At 45.5% G+C, this 24916-nt stretch overlaps 1 protein-coding gene across 9 annotated transcripts; it reads left to right on the top strand.

Annotated features, from left to right (window-relative positions):
• The first annotated feature begins 38 nt into the window (after positions 1 to 38).
• TCAF2 (TRPM8 channel associated factor 2) lies at positions 39 to 24139 on the top strand. Of its 9 annotated transcripts, none has more exons than XM_072878429.1 (11): positions 39 to 643; positions 1328 to 1448; positions 8594 to 8714; positions 9536 to 10169; positions 12554 to 13524; positions 15535 to 15629; positions 16624 to 16837; positions 17680 to 17919; positions 19755 to 20092; positions 22870 to 22992; positions 23699 to 24139. In XM_072878429.1, exons 4-11 carry the CDS (start codon positions 9553 to 9555, stop codon positions 23711 to 23713), a joined length of 2613 nt encoding a protein of 870 aa, XP_072734530.1. In that variant the 5' UTR covers positions 39 to 643; positions 1328 to 1448; positions 8594 to 8714; positions 9536 to 9552; the 3' UTR covers positions 23714 to 24139. The 9 variants fall into 9 exon arrangements, with proteins under 9 accessions (XP_072734530.1, XP_072734513.1, XP_072734564.1 ...); XM_072878412.1 differs by adding an exon at positions 2833 to 2922 and having other exon boundaries at positions 22870 to 24139; XM_072878463.1 differs by having other exon boundaries at positions 9540 to 9628; positions 22870 to 24139.
• The last annotated feature ends 777 nt before the right edge of the window (positions 24140 to 24916 follow it).

Below are 24916 nucleotides of genomic sequence, written 5' to 3'. Positions count from 1 at the left end.
GGGAGAGGGAGGGACCGAGAAGTTTCTAGAGAGGCAGCCAGGCTGCCGCAAAGCGCCCGGCCGTGCCAGGGGCCGGGGTGAAAGTGCGCGTCGCCCCTGGGGGCGGAGAGGCCACTGCCGGCGGGCCTGGGCGCGTTACACGGCCGGGGGGGAGACGAAGAGGAGGAGGAAGAAGAGTTTATTCACGAGAGGACGGAGGGCGCGCATTTACAGCGCTGGGTGTGCGGGGCAGGTGCGCCCCCCGTCGCAGGTGGTACGGGAGGGCCCGGCCCGGCCCGGCCCGGCCCGGCCCGGCAGCGAGGAGGAGCCGCTGCGCCCTGCCCTGCCCTGCCCTGCCCAAGTTTTACTCTAAGCCGCCCTTAGAGTAAGGCTAACCCTCCTGCCGCCTCAGTATTGGCAGTCCCTTGCAGATGCGCGGGCTTGTTTTCTTTTCGCCCGCCGCACGCTTGTGGACGATTACAGGAAAGGTGGAAACAAGCACGGAAGCAACGTGCTGGCAGCGAGCGTGCAGCCTGGGGAGCTCGGGCATCCCTTGGCTTGCCGGGCTGGGCATCCCGGGATCCCGTTACTCTGGACCAGGAAAGGTGACCTGCTTAGGGCACAGAGTGTAAGCTCTGTGGCTTGCCTGCCCAAATCCATTGGGGTAAGTAGCACTGTTTTGTGCCTCGACCTGCTGCTGGAATATTTGGGGATGCATCAGTAAAAAGAGATGCCCCCTCTGAATATGAAGAGCATTAGTGCAAGCGTAGAGGAATTAGCAGACTAGGTTCTGGGCTTACTCGGCATCCGTACAAACCTCACGGGTGGTATGCTACTTTTGGCCAAACCATTTGCAATTTCCAATGATGTAAAATCAGACCAGGACCTTGTCAATCATTTCGGGCCTAAATAACTAACGCAAAAGTCTTAAACGCGTTCAACCTTCCCCTGCAAACTATTACCGTCGGCTCCCCGCCCCGCCCAGCTTTGCGCGCTCCCCGCCTCGGGCGGTGTCTTCCCGCGGCGCCTTCCCGGCCCTTCTTGAACTTTCCTCTCCCCTCCCGCTTTCCCGACGGGCCCTGGGCGCACGGGCTGCCGCACAGCGGCCCCTCCTGCCCGCCCGCTCGCCGCAGTCGCTGCTCCGCGCCGTCGGTTCCAAGAAGGAGCTTGGGGCTGCGCAACCGCGGCCAGATCGCGCACGCCCCCTGAGCGGCTGAGGAAAAGACAGGCGCCTGGTTGTTGGATGCCTTCTGCTTTGGCATCTTCAGCCCGATGTTCGATCCTTCGGTAACAAAACCGATCAGTGAAGTTAAAAGGAAAGAAGCTCACAGGCTGGTGTTGTTTCCAGAGTTGCTTTTCCAAACCGATTTGCCATCTCGGCATGGGCCCGTGCAATGCAGACGTCTAAGTTCAGAAGGGATCCGTGGAAAGGCTCCAGAAGATTTGGCAGCAGTATGTGAGATTGCTCTGTGAGTATGCATGTTGCATCTGTCCTGACTCTGCATGCAGCCTCGAGTTGTTCTGTGCCATTATAAAGCTGGTTGCAGGTTAAATCTGTAGGAGGTACAAAGCTGGTTCTGTGCATACACCCTAGACCCTGATGCACTGAGGAACACAGAAGCATCTAAGCTGGTTCTGGTCTAGCAGGTCATGTTAGGGGAGGCACAGCAAAAACATGGGAGATACTTCTTCATCTGACCCCTGACTAATGAGTCTGTATGGTACTGAATTTACATTCTCCAGTTAGCACCAGCATGCAAGTTCTCTGTACTCCGAATTCATTGGTTCTGACCTCTCTTTTTCACCTAGATTTTCTAATAATGAGCCAACTATATGTTGGTTTAAAATAAGCTTTTGCTGGTCATCTGCCTTATGTTTGGCAATGAAGTTTCTGTTTGGGACTAGTACTTCTTCAGCTGTATGTTGTATACTTCAGCATTTAAAAATTGCAGGGTGTAGAAATGGTGCCAAATTAGCTACAACAGCCACACATGCTAGAACCAAGTTTAGGAAAGTGATAAATAGTAAAAAGGAAAGGAGATCTTTTAGTGGCAATCTCTTACAGGTGTTATATATCTCATATTTTCAGCCATTCCCCTGTTTTCAGCATAGCAGTGCAAGCTCTTACATAAGTAATTTAAACCCAGTACCACAGGCTATGTCCCTTATTAACTTTTCAAAGACTGATTAGATACTGCTTAAGGGCCTCCCTTAGGGTACAACAGACAAAAGTTGAAAGAGGGCTGTATGTGGAGGGCTTTATGGAAAACGGAGCAGAGATAGTAGAAAAAAAGGCAGTGAGTGTTTTAGGTGATGTCAATGACATAATGCTTTTGCTAGGGTATGTATGGGTGGAAGGCGGGTTAGAAGAGTCTCCTGTCTTTTAAGCCTCTTTTAAGGCATGTTTATAGTACCACGTCATTGGAAAGGAGTCTTAATGTCATGTCAGGCCTGTTTCAGAAGACAGACGGTAGAGACAATTTTGAAACTAAAGACAGTAACTAAGAAAGGTGGGGAGAATACAAAGGAAAGATATCAGAACTTGAAGGGTACACTTAGGAGAGGTGAAAATGAAAATTTTGGCAATAGCTTTCAGGCAGAATGAAAGACAAGTGAGATGATTGCCTAAAATAGCAGAGAATAGTCTGGGCAGTAAAATGTCCTGAAAAACAACTAATTGCAGCAAGAGTCTGGAACAGCCTCCCAGGACACGAAGCCAATCTAAAGCTGGTCTGCAACATGCTAGATTTATGAATAGTTTTATATAAAGACTTGCTAGAGATAAGAAGGTTTGGATATAAAACATAGAAGATGGTGTAGGGCAACACAGATAAGCTGTAGCTTTATTGACAGGTCCTGCACAGGCAAGGGCAGGACTCGGGGTGGCCTAGCCCATCAAGAAGGAAGGACCTTTAGGGTGCTGTCAAAGGATCAACTTCCCAGGTATGTCATGGCTTGAGTCACTGCACTGTGTAGGTTAACCAAAGCCCCTGCATGACAGGCTGCGTCCTGGAGGTTCACTTTCCCAGTTGTGTGGATCAAGCTGGCACCGCAGACTCACACGAATGGGGATAAGAAGAAGTGAGGCATGCAGGTCTGTACAAGCTCAAAGATGACAATATGAGATAACAGCAAACAGAATAACCAAAAAGGGAATGACCCTGAATATTCAGTTGTGATGGGAACACGAACTGAACCCAGGCTCATCATGAGTACTGGGTTCACACTTGATTAGCTTGAAAGGGCCGAGCACGGGGCGTAAGAAAGGAATAATGGCAGAAGTTACAACACTCTGTGTCAACTCGGACTTACCACCAGCTGGCAGGTGGACCAACAGCCCAGCCACCGGCAGGGATGCCCCTGATGCCAGCTGCCAGGGAAAACACAATTTGACCCAGTGCAGCTTGAGTGTGGTGAGGACATTCCTGGGGAAACTAGTACCAGAGGGGTAGCTCATAGCACATGGGCGAGACCAATAATTTGTGCACCTGTGTTATTTGAAATAAGGCCTTAAAACGTCGGTCGATTGTAAATATCTATCTAGCTGCAGCAACAAAGAACTAAGTAAACTTGTTACTTTTTTTTACTTGGCATACATTTCATCTGAGTGATTGCTTGGTTAGTCTCAGAATCCAAAAGAAACCCCGGATGCTCTTCTGTTGGTGTGCCACACTTATACTGAATTGGAAAAGAATATGATTTAAGAGATATGGGATAGCTTGTAATACTTCTGCTTGTTGCGTTATAAAATATAATGGTACATGATAAGGAGGAAGCAATGTTCAGTTTATGTGAATTGCACATTTTTTTGTTGCAATAAGCGGTGCTACCCTTGAATGTCCACAGTAGGGCACAAACCTTCATTGGTCTAACCGTACACCGTCAGTTTGTGTGACATGTCTGTGACAGGCCGTTAAGGATGTCACCTGCTGCCCACCACCTGAGTTACACCCTGCTGGTTCTTCATTTGCAGCTTCCGTGAGCTGTCCCAGTATCCCTGCTTTCCCTTGCTCCCTGGCAGTATGAAGCAAAACAAGTCCTGTGCTGTCCTTTTAGTTTAGAAGAGAGAAAGTTGTTGTTTTTCCTCATCCTTTACCACATCCCTGCAGACTATAGTAGATTGGCATGGCCCACATGCAGAGAGCATTAGACCTCTTCTCTGATCCTTTCCAAATGAAAACAGTGGTGTTTGTTACACTCATCTCCTGCTTTAAAACCTAGCAACACTTAAAGGGAAATTACCTGAGCTTTATATAGCAGGCATGCAAATAAGACTCAGCCCCTCCAGCGCAGATTGGAAAAGGGCTCTGTATCTGCCGTTCCTGGAGATTTCTGAGCTGCTCTGCTCCTTGTTCACCAACAGATGTCAATACTTTTCTAAAACTACAGGCCATAGGACTTGGATTAAGCAAGTTCTCTCTTTTTTTTTTAAATTATTTTCTAGTAAGGTTATGATTTCTTCTCCTGTGCTTCTGCACATTACTTTCTATTATTTGATAATTTCATTTATGTGGTATGTGCTGTCCTTTTTAGATCACAGATGTAGATTTTTAAAAAGACTAAACAGCACTTTTTTGTATAGACATCTCTTCTGATTCAGTGTATCCCTGTCTTTATTGATCATAGCCCTTCAGCCTGCTTTCAGTTCATAGGAAGTTAGTAAAATTCATTTTAATTAAGATGTTAATTACCTTTCCAAATGCAAAATTATTTTAAAGTACCCAGACAGATGTCATCAGCTGCTTTCATTTTGTTCTTTCCTTGCCTTCCCTTTAAAAGCAATTAAGATTGCTGGACAGATGTATGTTTAGACATTCAGGTTTTTTATTTCTTTGCATCCTGTTAGCCAGTGAACGTACCCTAATGCATGCATTTTAACACCACCAGAAAGGATGGGCAATTCCTTTTTTTTTTCCCTTAAAACACAGCAGCATTTTAGTAGGCTTGGAAATTGTAGTGTTTTGTAATCTACTGCTGTAAAGTGCCATATGAAAATAACACCAATAACAGATGGCAATTGTCTGATTCTGCTGCATTTTACTAAAAAAAGTTTTTTTAGTTTTTATTGGTTTTCATTCTGTTTCTAATAACTCTTAACACTAATTGTAAAAACAAAAATATAAGTACAGTAACTTCCTTTGGTAATTGCTTTCTTGACCTAATTTTAGAGTTGTCATTAGTTTACAACCTAATCTACTTCTTCTTTGGCTCTATTTCTCTTTGATGTATTTAGCTTTGTTTCTTTGACTTTTGTTATGTAACATTAGAAAGCCTTTTTTTGATGTCTTTTTTTCTAACTTTGTCTTTCCCATGCAAGCTTTCTTGCTTGGTTGCCTCCCACTTCTCCATCCCACTTCTCCAGTTGCGTCAAGGGAAGTTCAGCTTGGACATAAGGAAAAGGTTCTTCACTGAGAGGGTGGTCAGTCACTGGAACAGCCTCCCCAGGGAAGTGGTTGCAGCACCAAGCCTGTCAGAGTTCAAGGAGCATCTGGACGATGCTGTTAGTCATATGGTTTAGTTTTAGGTAGTCCTTCGAGGAGCAGGGAGTTGGACTTGATGATCCTTATGGGTCCCTTCCAACTCAAGATATTCTGTGATTCTGTGATCTCCACTAGGTGCCTTCTTTTACCATAGTTTTGAGCAGTTCTTTAAGAAAGGTTGTTGTCCAAGTTTAAGTGTTGTATTCTCTTTTGCGTGCAATCCATTGCACCTGAATTTATTGCTTCATCTCACCACCCTTCTTGCACATTGCTTGATCTTTACATTTCATGGCTTACTGCTTTAGCCTACCCCACTTGTGGCTTCATGGTGCTTGTGCTTTCACAGGTGTTGAAAAGGGTGAAGAACCATTCAGAACATGCTCAAGATATTTAGTTGTGAGAGTCGTTGTCTCCATCTTCAGGTTAACACAAAAAAATGAGCCCATTCTGAAGTGGTCCAGCCTCACAGTTACCCTGGATTCTATATGTATGTGACCACACACTGGCTAAGACCAAATTCCTGATCCTGCAGCACGCAGAGCCTGAGCACATTACTGCCCTAACATCAGCCCAGGCTCTCACTTATATGCTTAAGCCAGCTCTAGAGCCTGCTTACTTTTGCAGTATAGACAGTGCCTTTCTTATAAAAGAATATGCCATAGATCTTTGAAGTACACTTGCAGTTTTTATGTATGTTAAATTTGCATTTGTGCTACACAGCATGCTAGTCATAGAATCACAGAATCATAGAATAGTTTACGTTGGAAGGAACTTTCAGTGATCATCTAGCCCAACCCTCCTGTGCTGCTGGGACATCTTTCACTGGGTCAGGTCACTCAAAGCCCCATCCAACCTGACTTTGAACAATTCCACTGATGGGGCATCCACAGCTTCTCTGGGTAACCCATTCCAGTGTCTCACCACCCTCATCATAAAAAATTTCTTCCTTATATCTAATCTAAGTCTACCCTCTTTCAGTTTAAAACCTTGTTGATGATGAACAGACATAATGAATATAAGTACTTCTGTCTCTTCAGCAAATGCCAAATGTCAGCATTCCTCTCCTCGCTCAATTTGTTGATAAACGTGTTAAGAAGCAAGAGCGCACCAATTCTTTACTGCCTACAGACTTTGCAGCATACTTGGTGCTTGGTTACTGTGCAGACAGCTAGACTGTAAACCCAAAAGAGAGGAAAGACTGGAAACCCCAAGAGTCCCTCCTATTTAGGAAGGGCAGCCAAACCCCTAGGAACTGGGTCTCTCTCACTCACTTAGGCTGCCTGTGTTCTTAAGTGATCCACCCCAGTGGTGCCTTTTGTCCTTTTCCTCTCAGATATTGCACAATCCCATATTTTCTACTCATGGAGATCCTCACAGGCTTTACAGGGACCTTAATGACTCACCCTAAAGTGACTGAGCACTTGACACACAAAGTCTGTTCCTTTATTCACCCTTAGAGCCCCCCCCCCCCCCCAGGTCATCTGTCTCCCAGAGATACTCTTCCTGAGTGGAGCAAGGGGTATTACTTCCTTTGTACCACATCTCTTTTGCCTGGGTGTGATGGCTTCTGGACAGCAGATGATGGAATCTTAAGCCTGTGTTTAATGAAGCCCCAATACCTTCCCATTGCGTTTTTGTCCCTTTTCCAGAGACAGAAGAAAGGCTAGGAGAGAATTAGTCATCTGGTAGGATTTGTAAGTGTATGCTCCAATACCTACTCTCAATATTCTCAGCTCTGCGGGGAGTGGGGAACTGTGGAGGTGAGAGGTGGAAGGGGCAGGAGGGAAGACAAGGTAATCAGGAGTCTTTGACTCGTTCAAGACACTGTCATGGAGAATTTGCACCTCCGTGTTAATAAGGGAGGCAGCTAGGAGCCAAGGTCTTCCCCTTCCCTCTGTGTGTGCCCAGATCTAGTAGTTGTTTCCTCCTAATTGGCACGACAGACATACAGCTCAGTCTTCTGCAGCTTCCTGCAATTCTTGTTAGACATGGGTGTTCTCTGTCCCTGCTGTGTCTTCTCCCTTCTCTAGAAAAAGGAGTTCACCTGTAGTTGTGTCTGCTCTGGGTCTAATGCGTACACTTCCTTCTCTCCACGCTGAAATGGTTAATACAGTGGAAATGCAGAACTTGAGATTACATATAAATTGGGAATTCTGTTATATAGTGATAAATGCAGTTAAGAGAGAGTTAAAATCCTTCCCAAGACAGACACACCTTGTTCTGGATAAGCTCCAGGGAGCACCCATCCTTTTAGGGTTCTGGAGTCTAGGATGTTAGCTTTCAAATCCTGTGATAAGAAGAAGGGTGGGGGCTAAGAAGTAAGGGTTGTTTTTTACTGAATTTACTTCCAACCTAGTCCTGTAGGGTAGTCCTCAGGTAGAATACGAGTTGCTAAAACTATCCACCTGATTTTCCTCTCTCCTACACTGTGGTCAGTGTGTCAGTATAGGTACATTATTATCAAATCCACAGAAGCCACCAGAAAAAAACGTTCGTATTTTCCCAAGCTGTGTTACTACTTTGTTGCATGATTCCTGGTAAAACAACCTAAACCACTTAGACCTCATCTTTGCCTTTAAATGTAAGGCTTATTCAAACCCAGGGAAACAAAGCTGGAATTCAGACTAAGCCAGCAAACAAGCACTAAATTACTGGGCAATGTAGTTCTTATCCTGTGTTAATCAGCAGCTTTGACTCATAAATCATATGTAAAACAACAGTGGAGTCTCACGAGAGTTTGGGTGAAAAACAGGAGCTTCCAGGCATGTCCAGAGGATAAGCAATGGGAATGATACTGTCATTCTTGATCAGGTTGCTGCTTCTGAGCGCCCTGTGGCGCTTGTGACAAATCAAAATCAAGGATGCTGCTTGTCCAGGATTTCTCCATTTTCCTGTGTTTGCATGCCAAGGATTTGCTTTCAGGGTAGCCAAATATGAAATGCATGTGAAGACCAGAGAACGCTGCTCCAGTGTTGGTACAGGATGCTGCCAGGGAAAGGGCCAGGCCTGCCCCGGAGCAGCTCCTTCCCTTGCCGTAGGCGTTGTGCTCCAAGTCAGCCTTGTGAATCCTGAATGACAGGAACTGGGTGGGACTGGGTCATACTCTCTACCTCAAAACATTCCTGTTTGCACAGTCACAGCAGCCCCAGCTCAGCAGAAGACGGTTTTGCTGAAGAGTGAAGCCAAACTTTCAAACTGAGGGAGCCTAAATAGAGCACGTGTCAGCCATAGACCTCAAAAGGCTTGGCAATCAAGGTCAGTACCACTCTCCTTACTTTATAGATGGGAAAACAGGTGAAACACAGCTACAGAAAATGGAAATTATTTCCTTGAGATCACACAGCAGTTTGGATCAGGGAACTACGGCATGAATCTCCTGTGCCCAGACCTGCTCTCCTAGGTAGTGTGACTTAAACTGACAGTTATTCCAGGGGAGCTAGTTGTCTCCATCATTTCTGTTGACTCTCCTCCCCCTCACAGCACCTCCTAATACTAAGCAAGGGTTTATGGTGCCTCAACAGACGTAGAAAAGTACAGCTTTGGAATACCATCTTGCAGCAACTGTGTGTAGCTCTGTACGTATCCAGTTAGGAACTAAAATGTGAACTGCATGTTTGAATTATGCGGTGTGTTGTGTTGATAAGGTCTTTTCATTTTCTGGCTATTTCCATGTAAACCACCTCTACCAGGCAAGTTGCTAGTAGACTTCCTGGAGCCTCTGGCACTCTCCCTCTCCAAATAAATTGTTAATGGGAAAGTGAATACCTTTATTTCCCTATTCTCCTCCATGATGCATAGCACAACTTGTTGAAACAGTCACTGTCTTTTCCTTCATCATCTTGATATACTTGTCACTTCTGTTTAAATGGTAAATAGTGTGATAACAAAGCCAAACAAGCAAACAAAAAAAATCCCAAATCCCTGAAAAAGTTGTGTCCACAAAGCTGCTTCCAGTAATTTATTCCTGTTTGTTTGGAGTTCCTACTAGGCAACAAAGAAATGACCCCACAGGGTTGTTACAGCTGTTCTTTATTGCTGAGCCATGATGTAATGAATGTTGGTCTTCTCTCCACCAGATAGAAGTGACCTGAAGATGAAACCCTCTGCCACCTATGAGCTGTTAGTGGACGGTCTTGGGCCATGGGACTTCACTGGCAGTTTTGTTCCTTGTGAGCTGCTACTTGTTGGAGAGGATGCCTACCCTGTGCTTGTGAGCTCTAAGAAGCAGGTTCTGATTGCAGTTTCACAGTATGGGAAGGGCCGGATGGTGGTTGTTTCCCATGAAGGAATCTTGAAGGACTCCAAGTTTTCCCAGTTCCTCAGAAATGCTGTGGAGTGGCTGAAGCCTTCCTCTGAGGCCCTGGTTGGGGTCCATCCTCATTTGGATTCCCTCTTGCAGCTGCTGCTCAGGGCTGGCACCAAAGTACAGGCTGGGGCAGAGCTTAGCCCTTCCCTGGGGGTGTACTGCATGGATGCCTATGACTGCACGAAGGCAAAAGACCTGGTTGGCTTTGTAAAGCAGGGTGGAGGGCTGCTCATTGGCGGCCAGGCCTGGCACTGGGCTGGTCGACATGGCAAGGAGAAGGTGCTGTTTGAATTCCCTGGGAACCAGGTGACCAGCGTGGCTGGTGTGTACTTCACAGGAAATGCTGTGGAGAAAGGCATCTTCAAAGTTGCCAAGAAAATTCCCAAGATCCCATTAATTGTCCCGTGAGTATCTGAATTGCTCTCTATTTAAACAACTGATGAGGTTATGCAGGTGAGGTGTTTATAGAAGAATCTTGAGGTGAGAGATGAGGTTAATGGTGAATGCTGGTTCTTTAATAGTCAGGATGGGATGTAACTGCTGTCTTCCAATTTAAGGGGAACTTCCCCACTGTTTGCACTCGGAAAGAATGGTGTCTTTTACTGCTTCCAGGGCAGCTGTGCCAGGCCTTGGGAATTCATTCAAGGGGAAGGAAACGAGGGGAGCCATCTTTTAGAGCAGTCTGCCTGACCAAGTGTGCCTGAGCACAACACACAGCAACATGGGGACAGGAGGAGGAACTCCTCTCCCTCTCTCCACATGTGTGTACGTTCAGGGCAACTTTCCCAACAGTTCAAAACCAGGTTGGAGGTGGAGCACCAGGCCAGCCCTCTAGGCCAGGCTCTGTCTGGCAGCTGCTAAACCTGTTTAGCCAGTTACTTGCAGAAATTCACCTTTGGCAAGTGAAACCCTGGGGCTAGCACAGAGCTGGGGGGGCGGGCTGGGTGCCACCGCCCTTCTCGGTTTCTGACACAGGCTGTGGGCAGGAAATCTCCGTGCTCTCAGTTTGTCTGGGATTCCAGCCAGGCCCCTTCGGTCCCGGAGCAGCAGGTGTAAAACTCAGGCCTGTTGTGACTCTATCGCACAGCCGACCAGGCAGCAGAGTCCTGGGCATTGCTCTGCCGTTTTCCACCACCTCCCCTTGCCAGTGGGTGTGCCAGGCTGTGCCTCCTGCCACTTTCTGCCGAGTTACACAAGGCACAGCAGGTTTTCCGAGGAGCATGAGTGCTGCTGCACTTCCTCTGTGTGGCAGCTTCATTTCACTGCAGTGGAATCTGCAAAAATTACAGTAAAATTCCCTGCAAGTCTTTCCTTCACAGCCTTTTCCTTGTGGATATACAATACTAAATTTGTAATATTTTCAAACAAATAATGGGATTTGGTACTTTCTGGACACTCAATTTGTTTCCCAAGAAAGGCAGTAGAAAGCTCTGCTGTTGAATTCAGCAAAGTGCTTAGGACACAGCTAACAAATGAAGTTACTTAATTAAAATTTGCTGATTGATTCTTGTTCCCACCTGCAGTGCACGGGCATGTTCCCACCGCCTCGTGCACAGTGCATGGAAGAGGGAGAGGGGTGGAGAATTCATCAGAGAAAAATTACGTAGCAATTAACAAGACTTTAAATGGTAACTAAGGGTGAATTATACCTTGTTTATGGTGCTTTTGTGGTGGCTTTTACTGGATCCAGAGCCACAGAGAAATTTACATACCTAATTTCCGTGCAGCACAACAGCTCTGTGAATCTTGGGCCTTCCTGCTGGCCTTTGCTTAACCCACAGAGTTAGCAGTCTGCAGTCTAAGGCAGGTGCTGTGCCATATGCCTGGGCACATACTCTGTGTGGCAAAAGGTCTTAGTAAAGTGAAAACCAAAGGAGAGCTGCAGATTTATTTCCTGTCCTATGGGTGTGCAGAAGGGCATCATCATTTATTCTTATTGAGTTGGCTGCAATGGCAACATAACAACAGATTCTTTCCAGGTGCTGGGGGAAAACTGTGTTTGGCAGAACCAGGAGAAAGTGTAAACAAAGCAAATGAGAGTAATTCAACATGTCTTTCTCCACAGTGACATATAGGAGTTATATGGAAATAACAGAGATAAGAGAGCCTTGCACAGTGTAATCTCTTTATATGGTGGAGACCAACTAGTAGTAATGTGAGGTTTATGTGTTAGGGCCCTGATTCAACTTCTAGTCACTCATTATTTGTCTAGCTGTGTGTCTGCCTGTCCATCTAGCCCGTCTGGCCTAGCTGTCCTTTATTCAGTTCTCAACAGTGGCAGAGGCTGGGAGAAGACACAGAGAAATCTTTCGGGCTTGCCTAGTTGATGATGACTAGGGTGGGGTAAATGGAGAAAGTTTCTGTTATAGGAAATGTGCCAATTCCCACATTATTTGCAGTTTAAACCTGCAGTTTAAAAAACAGGATAAGTCTTCTGCTTTTTGAGTTTCTGCAATGTATTTAGATTTTCAAGCTGCTCTTCAAAGCCTAGACTTCAAAGCCTAGACTTCTAGACTTCAAAGGAAGTCTAGAAACTTCCTTTTGACCTCTTCTTTCTGTCCTTTTTTTAAATAAATGCTGAGATTCTTACAGATTTGCTTGGCTGCAAAAACTGAGGCTTTAAAAGGAGAAAAATGAGGTATTGATGGATTTTTTTTTTTTAAATGAAAGAACTGGCAACATGATATACTAGGATGAGGGAGGAAGAAGAGGCAGGGATGGACAAGGTGGCCTTTTGTGCAAAGGATGCTGGGACGGGGGCTAACCTGGACCTCTCTTGGTTTTGCAGGCACCAGGCCAACCTCGGCCTTGACGCTGAGTTTCTCCTGTGTGGTGTGTCGGAGCTGGATTTGGTGACAGGGGGCATACCCTCCACCTTGCTGGTGCACGGGGTACTCTCCTTCCCGCTCTGCCTGGACAGCTCACATCGCTGCCTCTTAGCTGCGGCACACTATGGCCGAGGCCGTGTTGTGGTGGCAACCCACGAGAGCCAGCTGTTCTCCCCAAAGCTGGCCAGATTCCTGCTCAATGCTGTCCGCTGGCTGGATGCTGGGAGAAAGGGGCTGGTGGGTGTGGATGCCAGCCTGAAGAAACTGTGTAGCCTCCTCTCTCAGGAAGAGGTGAAGTCGCAGGTGTCACAGCTGACAGGCGACATCAGCGTGTACTGCTGCTCTTCTTACAGTGACAGAGAGGCGGAGAGGGTTCATGCTTTCGTGGCAGAGGGAGGTGGCCTACTGGTTGGAGGCCAGGCCTGGTACTGGGCTTCCCAGAACCACGGCAAAGCTGCTGTGGCAAAATATCCTGGCAACAAAATCCTCAACCGCTTTGGGCTGAGCATCCTGGGGCAGAGCATCCAGGCAGCTAAGTACCTGTCCGTGGGGTCTGGGGAGCACTACCATTTCCGCAAGGCACTCGCTCTTTTCAACAGGCATGTAGACAACCATGAGGAGCTCAAGGCCCCCTTGAAGGACTGGCTGCAAAGGCTAGCACAAGACTGCACTGCCTTTCTGCACATCCCAGCCCGTGACTGCCCTGCATATGCCTCGCTCCACCGCATCCTGAAGAAAGTGCTTCAGAGAAGTGGGATCCCACAGGTCAGCACGCACTGCCCTGTCAAGAGCAACTCCAAAGAGGCAGTCCTTCTCTGCATGGCGACTGAGCTGTCCCTCACCATGACAGACAGTGCAGCCCTAGTGCAGAAATCTGCTGCTGGGGTCTGTGCCCTCCCCATCACTGTGGAAATTGATGGCACAAACCCAGGTGAGGAGTGTATCTCCCTTCCTCTTGAGGCATCCTGTTGCTGGGATCGATGGGGCCCCCATCAGTGTGCATGTGTCTGTGTATGTGTGAACATGGGCACGGATGTGCAATTTCCCTGTGGGCTTGTGAGGAGACTGACCTCTGTGTAGTGGCAGACAGGCTCCTTTTGTGGCCAGCCCTGATTTCAGCGCTCTGAAACACCCCGTGAAAGTCCTGCTTCCTCACTGTTGGTGCACAGGCACTTGTGGGAGAAGAACCACCTAACAGAGGCACCTCAGGGTACTTGCACAACACAATGGCTTTGGCAAGAAAGCTTCCTTGAGAAACCTTGGGCTCTACACTGCAGGTTGTTGTTGCCATAGTTGTGCTGATACAGCCATCTATGGGGCCATCCTACGAAGAGGTAGGAGTTAGGAACAAAAGGTTTATTTTTTAATCTAGGTAATTTCAGCCTGAGTTATAGTACAGTCTCAAAACTTGTGTCAGCACAGTTGATGGAGTGAAGCTCTGGTTTTGGGGGTGAAAACAAGAGGCTGGAAGCATGGTGAGAACTTCTTGGGCTGACACCACCCATGAACCCATGGTATTTGGTAATTCAGTGAACCCGTGGTATTTGGTAATCACACCCTGAATGATTTGTCTAAGCTTAGGTCTTGTATCTATACAACTGAGTATCTGAGATTCCTGCTTACAGGTGATAGGTTTAAATTCTAGGTTAAATTCCACTAGAAGGTATTATCCCCTGGACAGATTAATCTTGATTGTTTTGTACTGGAATATGATTGAGAGGAGTTGTTTCCAAACTGTTCTAATGAGATTGAAGTTCTGGAGTGGTGATGTCTGAGTGCAGACGATACGCGGAGAGAAAAGTTGTGGAATAACTGCTCACTGGTTTTGACACTAATGAGTCAGGACAAAAGGGGAAAATGGTTAGGGTTGGCTGAACTGAATGCATTGGATCAAACACAGTATTTTGTTTGACCAGAAATATTCAGAATTTGTGTCATTTCACATAAACAAAAAAGAAAGAAATGCTAGCAAACCCTGAACACCATTTCAAAGCTGCCTTTGGTGCAAATTCACCAAAACTGAGATGAATTGGTGAAACATTGTGGTATGGTCTAATTTGTGTTTTTCCTTGGATTAGGTTTTGTTTGACAAAACTGGTCTTGCTTTCTTGGAGGACAGGAAAGGTTGTAAGTTGGCTGCTTTATGACAATTCAGCTCTTTTTAGGACTTTTGCTGTTTGTGTTGAAATATGTTTGAGTAAACTTTATGTCAGAACTAGGGAGTGGATTTTGCCTGATCAGTACAGTAGAGATGGATCAGTTTTGCACTGTGTATCACAAGCGTTTAGAGACATCTAGGCAGAGGAGACTTGCATTTCCATGGAAAGACTGTCTAGAAACATGCTGAATTGTAGTGGTATGGTGGGATACCCATCTTACAGTTGCACCTAGCGTAGGACAGTCCTTTTAGGCTTTCTCATAACTTCAGTCAGTGAGAAATAGTAATTCTTGTGGGCCCCAGCTTGTGCTGGACCAATCAGTAAGGAAAAATGCGATGTCACTGTCAGTCTGTTATTTAGGAAATGTTTTATGACCATTACAACTTCAACCTTGTTTAATACCGCCACAGTATGCACCTCTTATGAGGGCTTTAGGGTAAGAGGATCTGAGTGGAGAAGGTGTTGGAGGTTTGGGGTTTTTTTTTTTTTTTCCTTCTTATTTTTAAAAGATACTAGTAAATACATTTAAGCTTGGCATTTCCAGAAGTTCAAAGTTGGGTGAGCTTGCTTGCTAATGGTGTGATGACCTTGTTCATGCTGCTACCCTATTGCTTTAAAACTGTATTTCTGACAGGTTGGGTAAAAAGTGAGGCAGTTCTGTGAGCATAGAGCAAGGGAAAAGAAAAGGATGGAAGATTCTTCTATTGCAGCTTGCAATCTCCAGAATCTGTCATGTCAGGCTGAAGAAGTACTTGACTGTTCTGTGTTCTCTTACCTTTTAGGTAAGACAGCCTGGAGGAGTACGGGACTCTACCTTCCTGAAGGGCACACAGCAGTTATAACATTCCCTTGCCTGGTGGTCGGTGCTGGTCTGAAGGTAAGCTGTCTCTAGTTTGGCTTCTGTTTACACCAATGTATTTGTCAGGTGAGCACTGAAAAATAGCTCGGAGAAGGGTTTTCTCCTTATGGGGTTTGCTGCATTTTCAGTCCTTTCCTACTGCTGCCATCCTGTGGCACTTTCAGTGCATTGTCATAATTTTTCACCTTGTTTCCCACTCTCTTCTGTTGCATTCCTCTTCTTTCTGTGTGCTGGTGGGATAATTGAGCATGGCTGCTGCCTGAAGGCAGCTATATTTGTTTTCTTATCGTGCAAAGAGAACTGATCAAGGTGATTTTCAGGCCCAAGATAAGTATTTGGGCCCTTCTTAGCACCAAACTTAGTTCTGTCTCTCAAGATCTCTCATAAGGTACTTTCACAGTGCTGTCACTGTTGCTCATGTAGATGTATCCAGATCAGAAATAAACTAGTTACTTGGGATCCTGTTCTCTGCAAAGTATGAGGCAGGTAAATGCTTACCTGCTTGGATACTTTTTACAGTAAGCTCCCTGCAGCTGAAGTGCAAAGTTAACTCAGGTATTTCTGTCTGATCCTGCAGCCACATGCATGTACATGTACAGTAAAAGAAGCCAGCAGTGATTACATCTCTCCAACGTATATATGTTACAGGATGTGACTTTGATGGTGGTGAAGTGTGACGGAATGATCAATGCAAGTACAGTGCAGTGAAAGAAGTCACTGCAGTACCCTGAACTGGTGGTGAAGGATGTAGTTAACCCAGTAATAATGGGAGTATAGCTGTAAGACTGTCTGAGACAGGGACAGCAGTGAACTTCACCAGCTTTTTTCACTTGTTTTGCTGCTTTTGGTCACCACAGGCTGAAAGCTTGAACTAGGCTGGAGTCAGAAGGCTGCTTATGCATGCATGCCCAGCAGGGACAGTGCTGCAGCAGACGGCTCAGGGTGTTGCGGTCGGTCTGCCAGGTCACGCTTGGAGCCTTTGACCAGCTCTTCCTACCCTTCTGTTTGCCAGGTGCAGATTGGGTGTCACACGGATGACCTCTCTCACGCCACAGAGCTGAAACGGGCCCCAGTGGTAATACGCACCTGTGATATTGCCTGCCAGAAACAGTCTATTTCCTGCCTCTGGGGTGGCCTCATTTACATCATAGTACCAGCAAGGAGTGTCCTGGGGAAAGTGTCCATCACGGTAGAAGGAGCAGTCAGAGCTCCTTTCTTCAAGCTTGGTAGGTTTGTTTACCTTGGTGCCTTTCTCCTTAGTGCTGCTCACAGATGCTGCTATCCCTGTAACTGAAAGGAAAGATGGTCCCGTGCTTAGGAACACCTGGGTTTAGGAATACCCAGATTTAGTTTCCTTGCTCTGTTGTCCTCTAGGATTCTGGGTAAGTCACTTAGTCACTCTGTGCTTGCTGTGTGGCAGGAGGTAGGTGAGGGAGCTGTCACAAAATGGGCAGGGTTTGTCCAAACCGACATTTCTTGAAGGCTGGAGTTGTCATTTCCAATGGAAACCATTGTGTTGGAGGGAGACAGGCTGACCGCTGCCACGACAAAGCTTGCTTTGCGCTCTGCCTGCTTTATTGTGCCCCCATATGGCCATCTCCAGTCCCTACAGTAAATCTCTTGGCTGAATTTCCTGTGTTCCCGTCAGTTTCTCTTCCTGTATGCAATTTCTTCTTGCTCTTCTGTCAAACTAAACAAACCCAGGGTTGTTATATGAAACAGCAAATCTTTGCTGGAGAAGAAGAAATGAGATCATCAAGAGATGCTGGAAAAACCTGGTGCTTCTTGTTCTCAGGTGGAAAACAGGGATCTGTTCTTGCTATGCTACTACTCTGGTATATGCCAGTCCTCTTCTGTCTGTCTCCCATCCATAAAAGAACCTGAGGAGACTTCCCAAGCACAGGATGAGGATTAACTAGTTAACAGCCACCACCCCCAGTCACACAAGTACCACATGCTGTTTTCCAAGATAATTTAATGACTGTGGTCTCTTTCTCCAGCTTGACCTCTGGGAGCATGCTCAAAAGTCAGAGCTGTGCTTAACCAATTTTCTGTGTTGTCGATGTAGGGGAGACCTGTGAAAGCCAGTGGAAGGCCTGTATCCGGCACTACCCTGCTCCCTGGGCAGAACTAGCTGTTGAGAATCTCATCCTGACAGTGCCATCTGACAGCATCCGCCACATGGAGAACCCACAGCCACTGCTGACCCTGTGGAATGAGATCATGGTGGCAATAAGCAAATTGGCAGCCATACCAACAAAATTCCCAAGGCCAGAGAGAATTGTAACAGATGTCCAGATCTCATTTGGTAGGTACATTGCCATATGGCCTTCTCAAGGGCTAAGAGACAAGTGGCCTCTAGCAGCAATGTCTGTTCCTTCAAGGTTATTTTGCTAAAACCAGAGTGGGAACATACTTAAGGTGTTAAATGACTGTGACCCTTGCATAATGGTGAGCGACTCCATTGCGATGGAAACATGGTAGGGCAGGGCTTAAAAAAAGTATTGACCCTTTCAGATGCCTCCCTGTTCTCAAAACTGGTGTTGTCTCACTCAGCTGTTCTGCTGCCTGGGTGTGTTAAGAGGCAGAGCTGCTGACTGCAGTGGCTTTTACTCACATGTAGTTACTCATTCTCCCTCCTGAATGCACTGCAGAGTCAGCACAGCTGGGAGACAGCAACCTGATTTCTACTTTTTCCCTGCCTCAGCCACAGGACTATTCTCATGCATTCAGTGACAATTGTTAAACCTGTGTGTGCCTACTTGCTGGAGATGGGCTCCACAAAGGTTGTTGTGGGCAAAGCTTAGCCTGAAAAGATGTGTGCCTGAGGTGATGGCAATGGAGAAATAGAACTGGTATCACTGTCAAAGCCCATGAATTTGTAGTTTTGCAGCTGATGCTCCCCCACCCCAGCTTTTCCAGTTGCGAACTGAGTGCATTTGATCTAGAGTAAAATTATATGGTAAATGTGGAACTTTGCAATACAAGTTTTGTTCAGTTGTTTTTCAAAATAAACTGGTTAAATTCATCATCCCACAATAAGAAAAGGGCTTGGCATGAACCCTGATGTCCTAACCCTTTGCTAAGCCACATGGAAAGAATTTGTTGCACACGTTGGGAAAGTTAAGTTCTGCTATCCTGAGCAAATGCCAGTTAAAAAGATCATAGTCTGCAGACATAAAATTCCCTTCTGTTTTGGGTGGACTAAACGGTTTCACTCACATTTCTGGACCTGAACTTTTTGGGTGCCAGCGGCTGCTAACTGCATGCATCTCTCTTAATAAAAAAAGAGAGAGCTCAAGATCTTAAATAGCTCCTGCAGGAAGGGGGTTGCCATTCATGTTCTCCAACTTGGGTAGTCCACAAACTTAGTGTTCAGTCAAAGCCCAGCTGTATAGGCTCCCTATGTAGTGAGTGTAAAGGGCTGCCTATCCCCTGCTACAATAGGCATTTGAGTTTGGGGAGGTCACTCCTGTATGAAGCTTTGGGAATCTTCAAGAAGAAGAATAAATTAGTGATGAAGACACCAAAGAGACATAAATAAAATCCCTTGCAGTGTAAGATTCTTGCCTAGCGTGATGCCGGGAAGTTGTTTATAGAATAGCTATCTTGTGAGGTTAAGAACAGGCTTAAGCATGACAAGCTTTGCAGCTCTTAAGCATGACAAACTGTGACTTCTGTGTGTCTCATCCACACTGCTGACTACTGGAATGCAGATGTGCAGTATCCACACTCAACATAGGAAGACTCAAGCTCTGCCAGGGTGCTGAATCACATTATTGCATGGTTGGGTTGGCGTCAACTGTGCTCAGTTTGTGAGAGTTCAGGCAATAGTCAGGCTTTTTCCCTCCTCCTAAAATCGCAACCTCAGTGCAACCATGAGTGTATGCTTATGTATAAAAGGGAAAGCAGGTGAAACTGTGTTTAACTGATAGTTCAGCACTACCTTTACACTGATTATTTGACTGTTAGGGTGAAACTTGTAGTATTTCCTTATCTCACAAACAGAAAAATTTGTCATTCGTGGTGGTTTGTGAGATGGAGGAAAGGCACTAGAGAAATTTAAAAAAATACAGTCATTTATGTCTAAGAGGCACTGGGGTGAGCACTTATGAGGTGTGTTGGTACCTGTCTTTCTTGCAGGCTGGATGCATGCTGGCTACCCCATCATGGGCCACCTAGACTCAGTGAAGGAGATGTTAGACATGAAGCACATGCAAACTACTGGTCTTTGGGGTCCTGTCCATGAGCTGGGACACAATCAACAGCAGCAAGCATGGGAGTTTCCCCCTCATACCACAGAGGCCACCTGCAACCTCTGGTCTGTCTACGTTCATGAGAAGGTGCTGGGGATTCCCAGGCATCAGGCCCATCAGGCACTTAGGTCACAGTGTCGGGAGGAAAGGATAAGAGAGTATCTGAAGAAAGGTGCTCAACTAAAGGACTGGGAGGTGTGGACTGCTCTGGAGACATACCTGCAGGTAACTGGGAAAAGCGGGTGTATTCTTAGTGCAGTCAGTGAAGCCTGTGTCAGAAGGATATCTGCAGCCTGGTGACAGTAGCTGTCATGCCTTGTGTTTGCTTACAATCTGGGTTCATCTTGGGTCCAGAAAGCACCTGAGAGGTATAGAGACAGAGCGTCTAAAGCTGATGTCTCCTGAAAACCTTCCTTTGCCAGACTTCGGCTTAGTCACTCAGGGAGAGAGCTTAGTGTAATATACTAATCTTTCTCCCTAAGAGAGAAACAGGAACTGCTTCTTGTTATACAGCATGGGAAAAGGATGATCAAACTTGGGCACAGCTCTTTAATCTGCTGCAGATTTCTTGTGGGACATTGGGCTGGCTGGCAGAAAAAAACTTGGCACAGTAAAGCGTCTAGAAGAGCCAGCCTTGTAGCAGTATCCTGGTGAGTTACATGGCTAGGCTCGTCTTTACAAAACATAGGAAGAGCAGGGTGTTCGTATCAGCCGATGCACTGAGAGGAGCCAGTGTCCATCCAGTGGCAAAGGGATGGGTTCAGCTTATCCTCCTGCACGTGTAACTGGATCCCTCACTGTGGTCAAGATTCTAAATCATGAACCCTGTCCTAGATTAAAGTGCATTCTCTTGGGAGAGAGATGAAAAATCTCATGCAAGAGAGATTTTTCCCTTCTCCCTTTCCCTTAATCCTTGTAGCAACTAGTAGTCTCATTGAGAGAGCACTCAACCTGATTTTAACTGGGGACTATAAGGCAAATGTCCATTAAGATGGCTTAAGCTACTGACTGTTGTGAGGTGAGTATCTCTCAGCCCCCTTGTCTGGAGCTCTCACATCTTATATGAACAAGAAAATATTTATTGGAGGAGTATTGATCCTGATTTTTCCACATCCCAGAGAAGTGCCTGAATCATCAAGCTGAAGAGTCAACCTCTGTTTTCTCTGGTGCAATGAATATCAAAATAGTTACACAGAGTGAACAGTTTCAGAAGGAGAAATTTTCCCACACTACCTTCCCAGTTTGGCCACTGCTCCACTGCCTCATCCACACCCTATAGGCTAGGATCTCCCATCTCCTGTCTGGCTACTGACAGGACTGCTGGGATAAATGTGACATGAAAGAACAATTACAATTCTGTCTATATGCTGTCCCTATTACAGCCATAATGTTTTGGGTTTTTTTTCTATGGAATGGTCTCCATGTTCCTTTAAGCCCCACATTTGGCTGCCATTTAGACGCTTTTCACGTTCCTTCAATCCAGGAAGTCTTCAGCCTTCTTCAGCCCTGTTTAGGTTGAACTCACGTCTGGTTCTTACACTTGCATGGCAGCATGGTGTCCTCTGCTCTTGCCATTGCCTGATGGAGCATACTGTCTCTCGGAGTTCAGCCCAGATACCCATTTACCTCTCCAGAGTGGTCACTAAAGCCTGTAACACAGATCTTGCAAAAAAAGAGTATAAAACAATTAGAAAATCAGTTAATTGGCCCAAGAGATTTACAGATTTAAATGGAACAACAAAACTCCTGTCTGTACTGTTCTGTCTCCACCTCCTTACTGCTTGCTTTGGAGTAAAGTCAGAGACCTCCGAGGTTCTGTCTAGACTAGGAAAAAGAAGCACTTGCAGCGTGCTCCAGGGCACTGGTTTCCCCAGTTGTCCAGGTTGTGCCACAGTTCACCCCCACAAATACGTGTGTTTTTGTCCCACAGAGAACTGGCAGCAGGGGAGTAACAGACAGTTTTCACTGTGGACATGTTCTGAGAAGGAGTTGGGAAGTGTCTGGGATGAATACTTGAACTTGGGGTCCAGGAGATGCTCCTGCATTCTGCAGTTCAGACATAACCTAACATGGTGTGGAGCCTCCTCCAGTATAAGTTGGCTTACTGCTTTTCACCTGGCACAAGACCAGACCTCTTCGTCTCTCACCTTCCAGTCGGCCTCCTCATGGCTCTCCAACCTTCTTACAAAAAGATACTGCCTAGTCCATAGTTAGTCTCAGCACCGAGAGTTTCCATATCAATAGGGGATTATCAGAGGTAGATAACCTGCCTGTTTGTTCTGCCTCATGTAGAAGCGCTGTCTCCTGCTTAGCTCTTCCAACATGATGGAGGATTTGTGGAATGCAATTTAGTGTCAGTCTGTTTAGTATCAGAAAGTGAGATGTAGATCATGGCTTGGTAAGGAACTATGGACATTGAGCAGACATTCTGCATCCTGTCGTGCTGTTGTTCCAAGTCAGCTCTTCATACTAACCTCATCTTGAGCAACAACATAAGTTTCCCCTCCCTCTTTACTTTAAACTCTTTACTCAGGCAACAGCAGTTTTTCTATCTGAATCCCTTTTGTTCTTTTTCCTAGCCAAAGCATGCCCTGCTCACAATCTCTCCTTCCTGTTTTCTAATTACTCCTTGATCTCCTTTGCTCCTTCTTCTCAGGTTCTATGTCAGTGTCCTTTTTGATGCTTTTTCACTGCACAAGAGAAGCTTTCTTCTGCCCAAACCAGCAGCTTGTATAGTTGGTTGCTGACATTTCTGGCCGCTCCCAGTGCATCTTTCATCTCCGCTTGTTTTGGCAGGCCAGTATAATGGGAAGGTGTATTTTTCTGTACTCGGTGCTGTAAGTTATGCTCTGAAGCGTGACAGTTGGATGCCTTCATCTAACTTTACATTCATTCTAAAAGACACTGCAGAAACCTGTTGAATTTTCTGCTGCTTGTAACACAGGAATAATGCCAGTGAAATGAGAAGTTAATTTTTTTTACACTGTATTCTTCTCCATCAGTTGCAGGAAGGGTTTGGTTGGGACCCTTTCACCCATCTCTTCTCTGACTACCAGAAAATGTCCACCATCCCAAAAGACAACCCTTCTAAGATGAACTTGTGGGCACAGAAGTTTTCTCAACAGGTGAATAAGAACCTGGCTCCCTTTTTTACAGCCTGGGGATGGCCTATCAAGGAAGAACTGTCTGTGGAACTGTCCTCTTTACCCAGCTGGGAACAGGACCCAATGAGATCCTATAGACCATGAAGAAAAAATATCTAACCCTGGATTCTCAGACCAGCTATGGCCTATCTTTTTCTCCTTGTGTGCTGCATGATAGCTCGCTGGGCACTTAGCTTTAGACTGAATTCTGTAGCTTCCTGCTGTCAGTGGAGGTCAACCCCAACAGAAATTCAGCAGAAACTTGCATGCAGCTCAGCAACCATCTAAGCCATCTTCTGAAGGGTGAAATAATAAATGAGCTTTGTTCTGGGTTTTTCACCTCAGGAGGAATGTAATTCTGAGTAGATTTAGTTCATGCAGAACCTTTCTCTGATGAAATGGAAGTTTTCAGTGTGGAGCTGTCACTGGAGCAGTCTCAAGGACAATAGCAATAGAATATGGATCTGTAAAGCAAATAGTACCCTCCGCAATGTTGTTTTCTTCAGTTAGAATCTCAGTAACATGAGATTTTCACTATGGTTTTGATTACCCTAAAAGCCCTAATCTTTAATCACTCTAAGTATGCAGAACTTCCACACCTACTATCATGAAAGTGACCTTATAATGCTTATATACAGCTTATATAATACATATCTGATACTGAAATGCTGTATGTTTCTTCCTACATTGTATGACTGTGTGACCCAACATCCAGCTTTATGTGAATAAGTCAATTATAAGTTGTAGCTGTCACTCTTATGGTAGCCTGACAGCAAGATACATGCTATGCAAGATGGGAGAGTGGAAACAAAGAAGAGGTGACTTGATTGTAGTCAGTAATGGTTTAACTCATGGACTCATCAAAGGTTAAAAAAATAGGCCCTGACATGACTGCATGAGGGAGCAGAGAGGAGGAGGACAGCAGTTCATCAAGGCAGGGGACCAGCCTTTTCCAAGGAGCAACAGAAGTTAATCTTTCTCCCACCTCTTTCATACTTGCTTGGCTAGCACACCACACTGATGACTACATTGGGCTGGCAAGCATGTTAATCCTTAGCCTAATAGCATACCAGTCCCAACCTGTTCCTTTTGTATGAGCAATAAATAAAACAGTTGTCGTGGACTTGCAGGTTGTGTGTGTGGTCCTACTTTCATGTCTCTATGCCCACTGAAAATGCCTAAATAGAAGTGACCCAAAGATTTGTTAGAGCAGCTTTTCATTTTTGTTCTGGCTCAGGTATGATTCTGATTTCCCTGTGATACATTGGCCTAATATTTTGCTTTGTCTTTCAAATTTTTTTTCCATTCTTACTCACTACTAGTATGAGTTGTACTTCCAATAAAATAAATGCAGGCCTAATTATAGCTTAGACAGTGTTTCAGTACTGGTTTGGTCCTGGTTTGGGGATTCAGAAGAAAATTTACATGGTATAAAGATTTAGACCTGACCCTACCTACAGAAGCAGATTTCACCCCTAATGTGTTTATGAATAAAAGTTGCATTAATGTACATTAAAAAAATGCTCAAAATACTATCAGATCTGTTACCTAAGTATGGCAGGATCTGTTCCTTTTTCAGGAATGGCACAACAAAATGGACCATGAAATATTTAAGAGAAAAAAAGACAAAAGAAAAAGGTGATGGGTTGGATTCTGAGCTAGGATGGATTAGTCCGACCATAGGGATTCCAGTGGAGAAACTACAATTTATTTACACCAGCTGTAAATGCAGCCTGAAATGTTTAGGCATACATAGTAAAGAAATAAAAAATTGGACTAACTCAAATTAATGTCACCCTCAGAATGATGTCTGTTCTCCTCCATAAAATTAAAAAAAAAAGCAACGTAGCATAAATCAGAGAAAAGATTGGCATGTTGCAGGCCTGAATTCCGCAATTGCTTATCC

This window comes from Ciconia boyciana, chromosome 1, assembly GCF_034638445.1.
Source record: "Ciconia boyciana chromosome 1, ASM3463844v1, whole genome shotgun sequence".
NCBI lineage: Eukaryota > Metazoa > Chordata > Aves > Ciconiiformes > Ciconiidae > Ciconia > Ciconia boyciana.
The sequence above is the reverse complement of the archived record's forward strand: the minus strand, read 5'-3'. Positions and strand labels throughout refer to the sequence as shown.

Coding starts and splice junctions, on each gene's coding strand:
- TCAF2 (XM_072878419.1), top strand. CDS start 9,553: ATGAAACCCTCTGCCACCTATGAGCTGTTAGTGGACGGTCTTGGGCCA. Junction 10,170..12,553: donor AAGATCCCATTAATTGTCCC/GTGAGTATCTGA, acceptor TTGGTTTTGCAG/GCACCAGGCCAACCTCGGCC. Junction 13,525..15,534: donor AATTGATGGCACAAACCCAG/GTGAGGAGTGTA, acceptor CTTACCTTTTAG/GTAAGACAGCCTGGAGGAGT.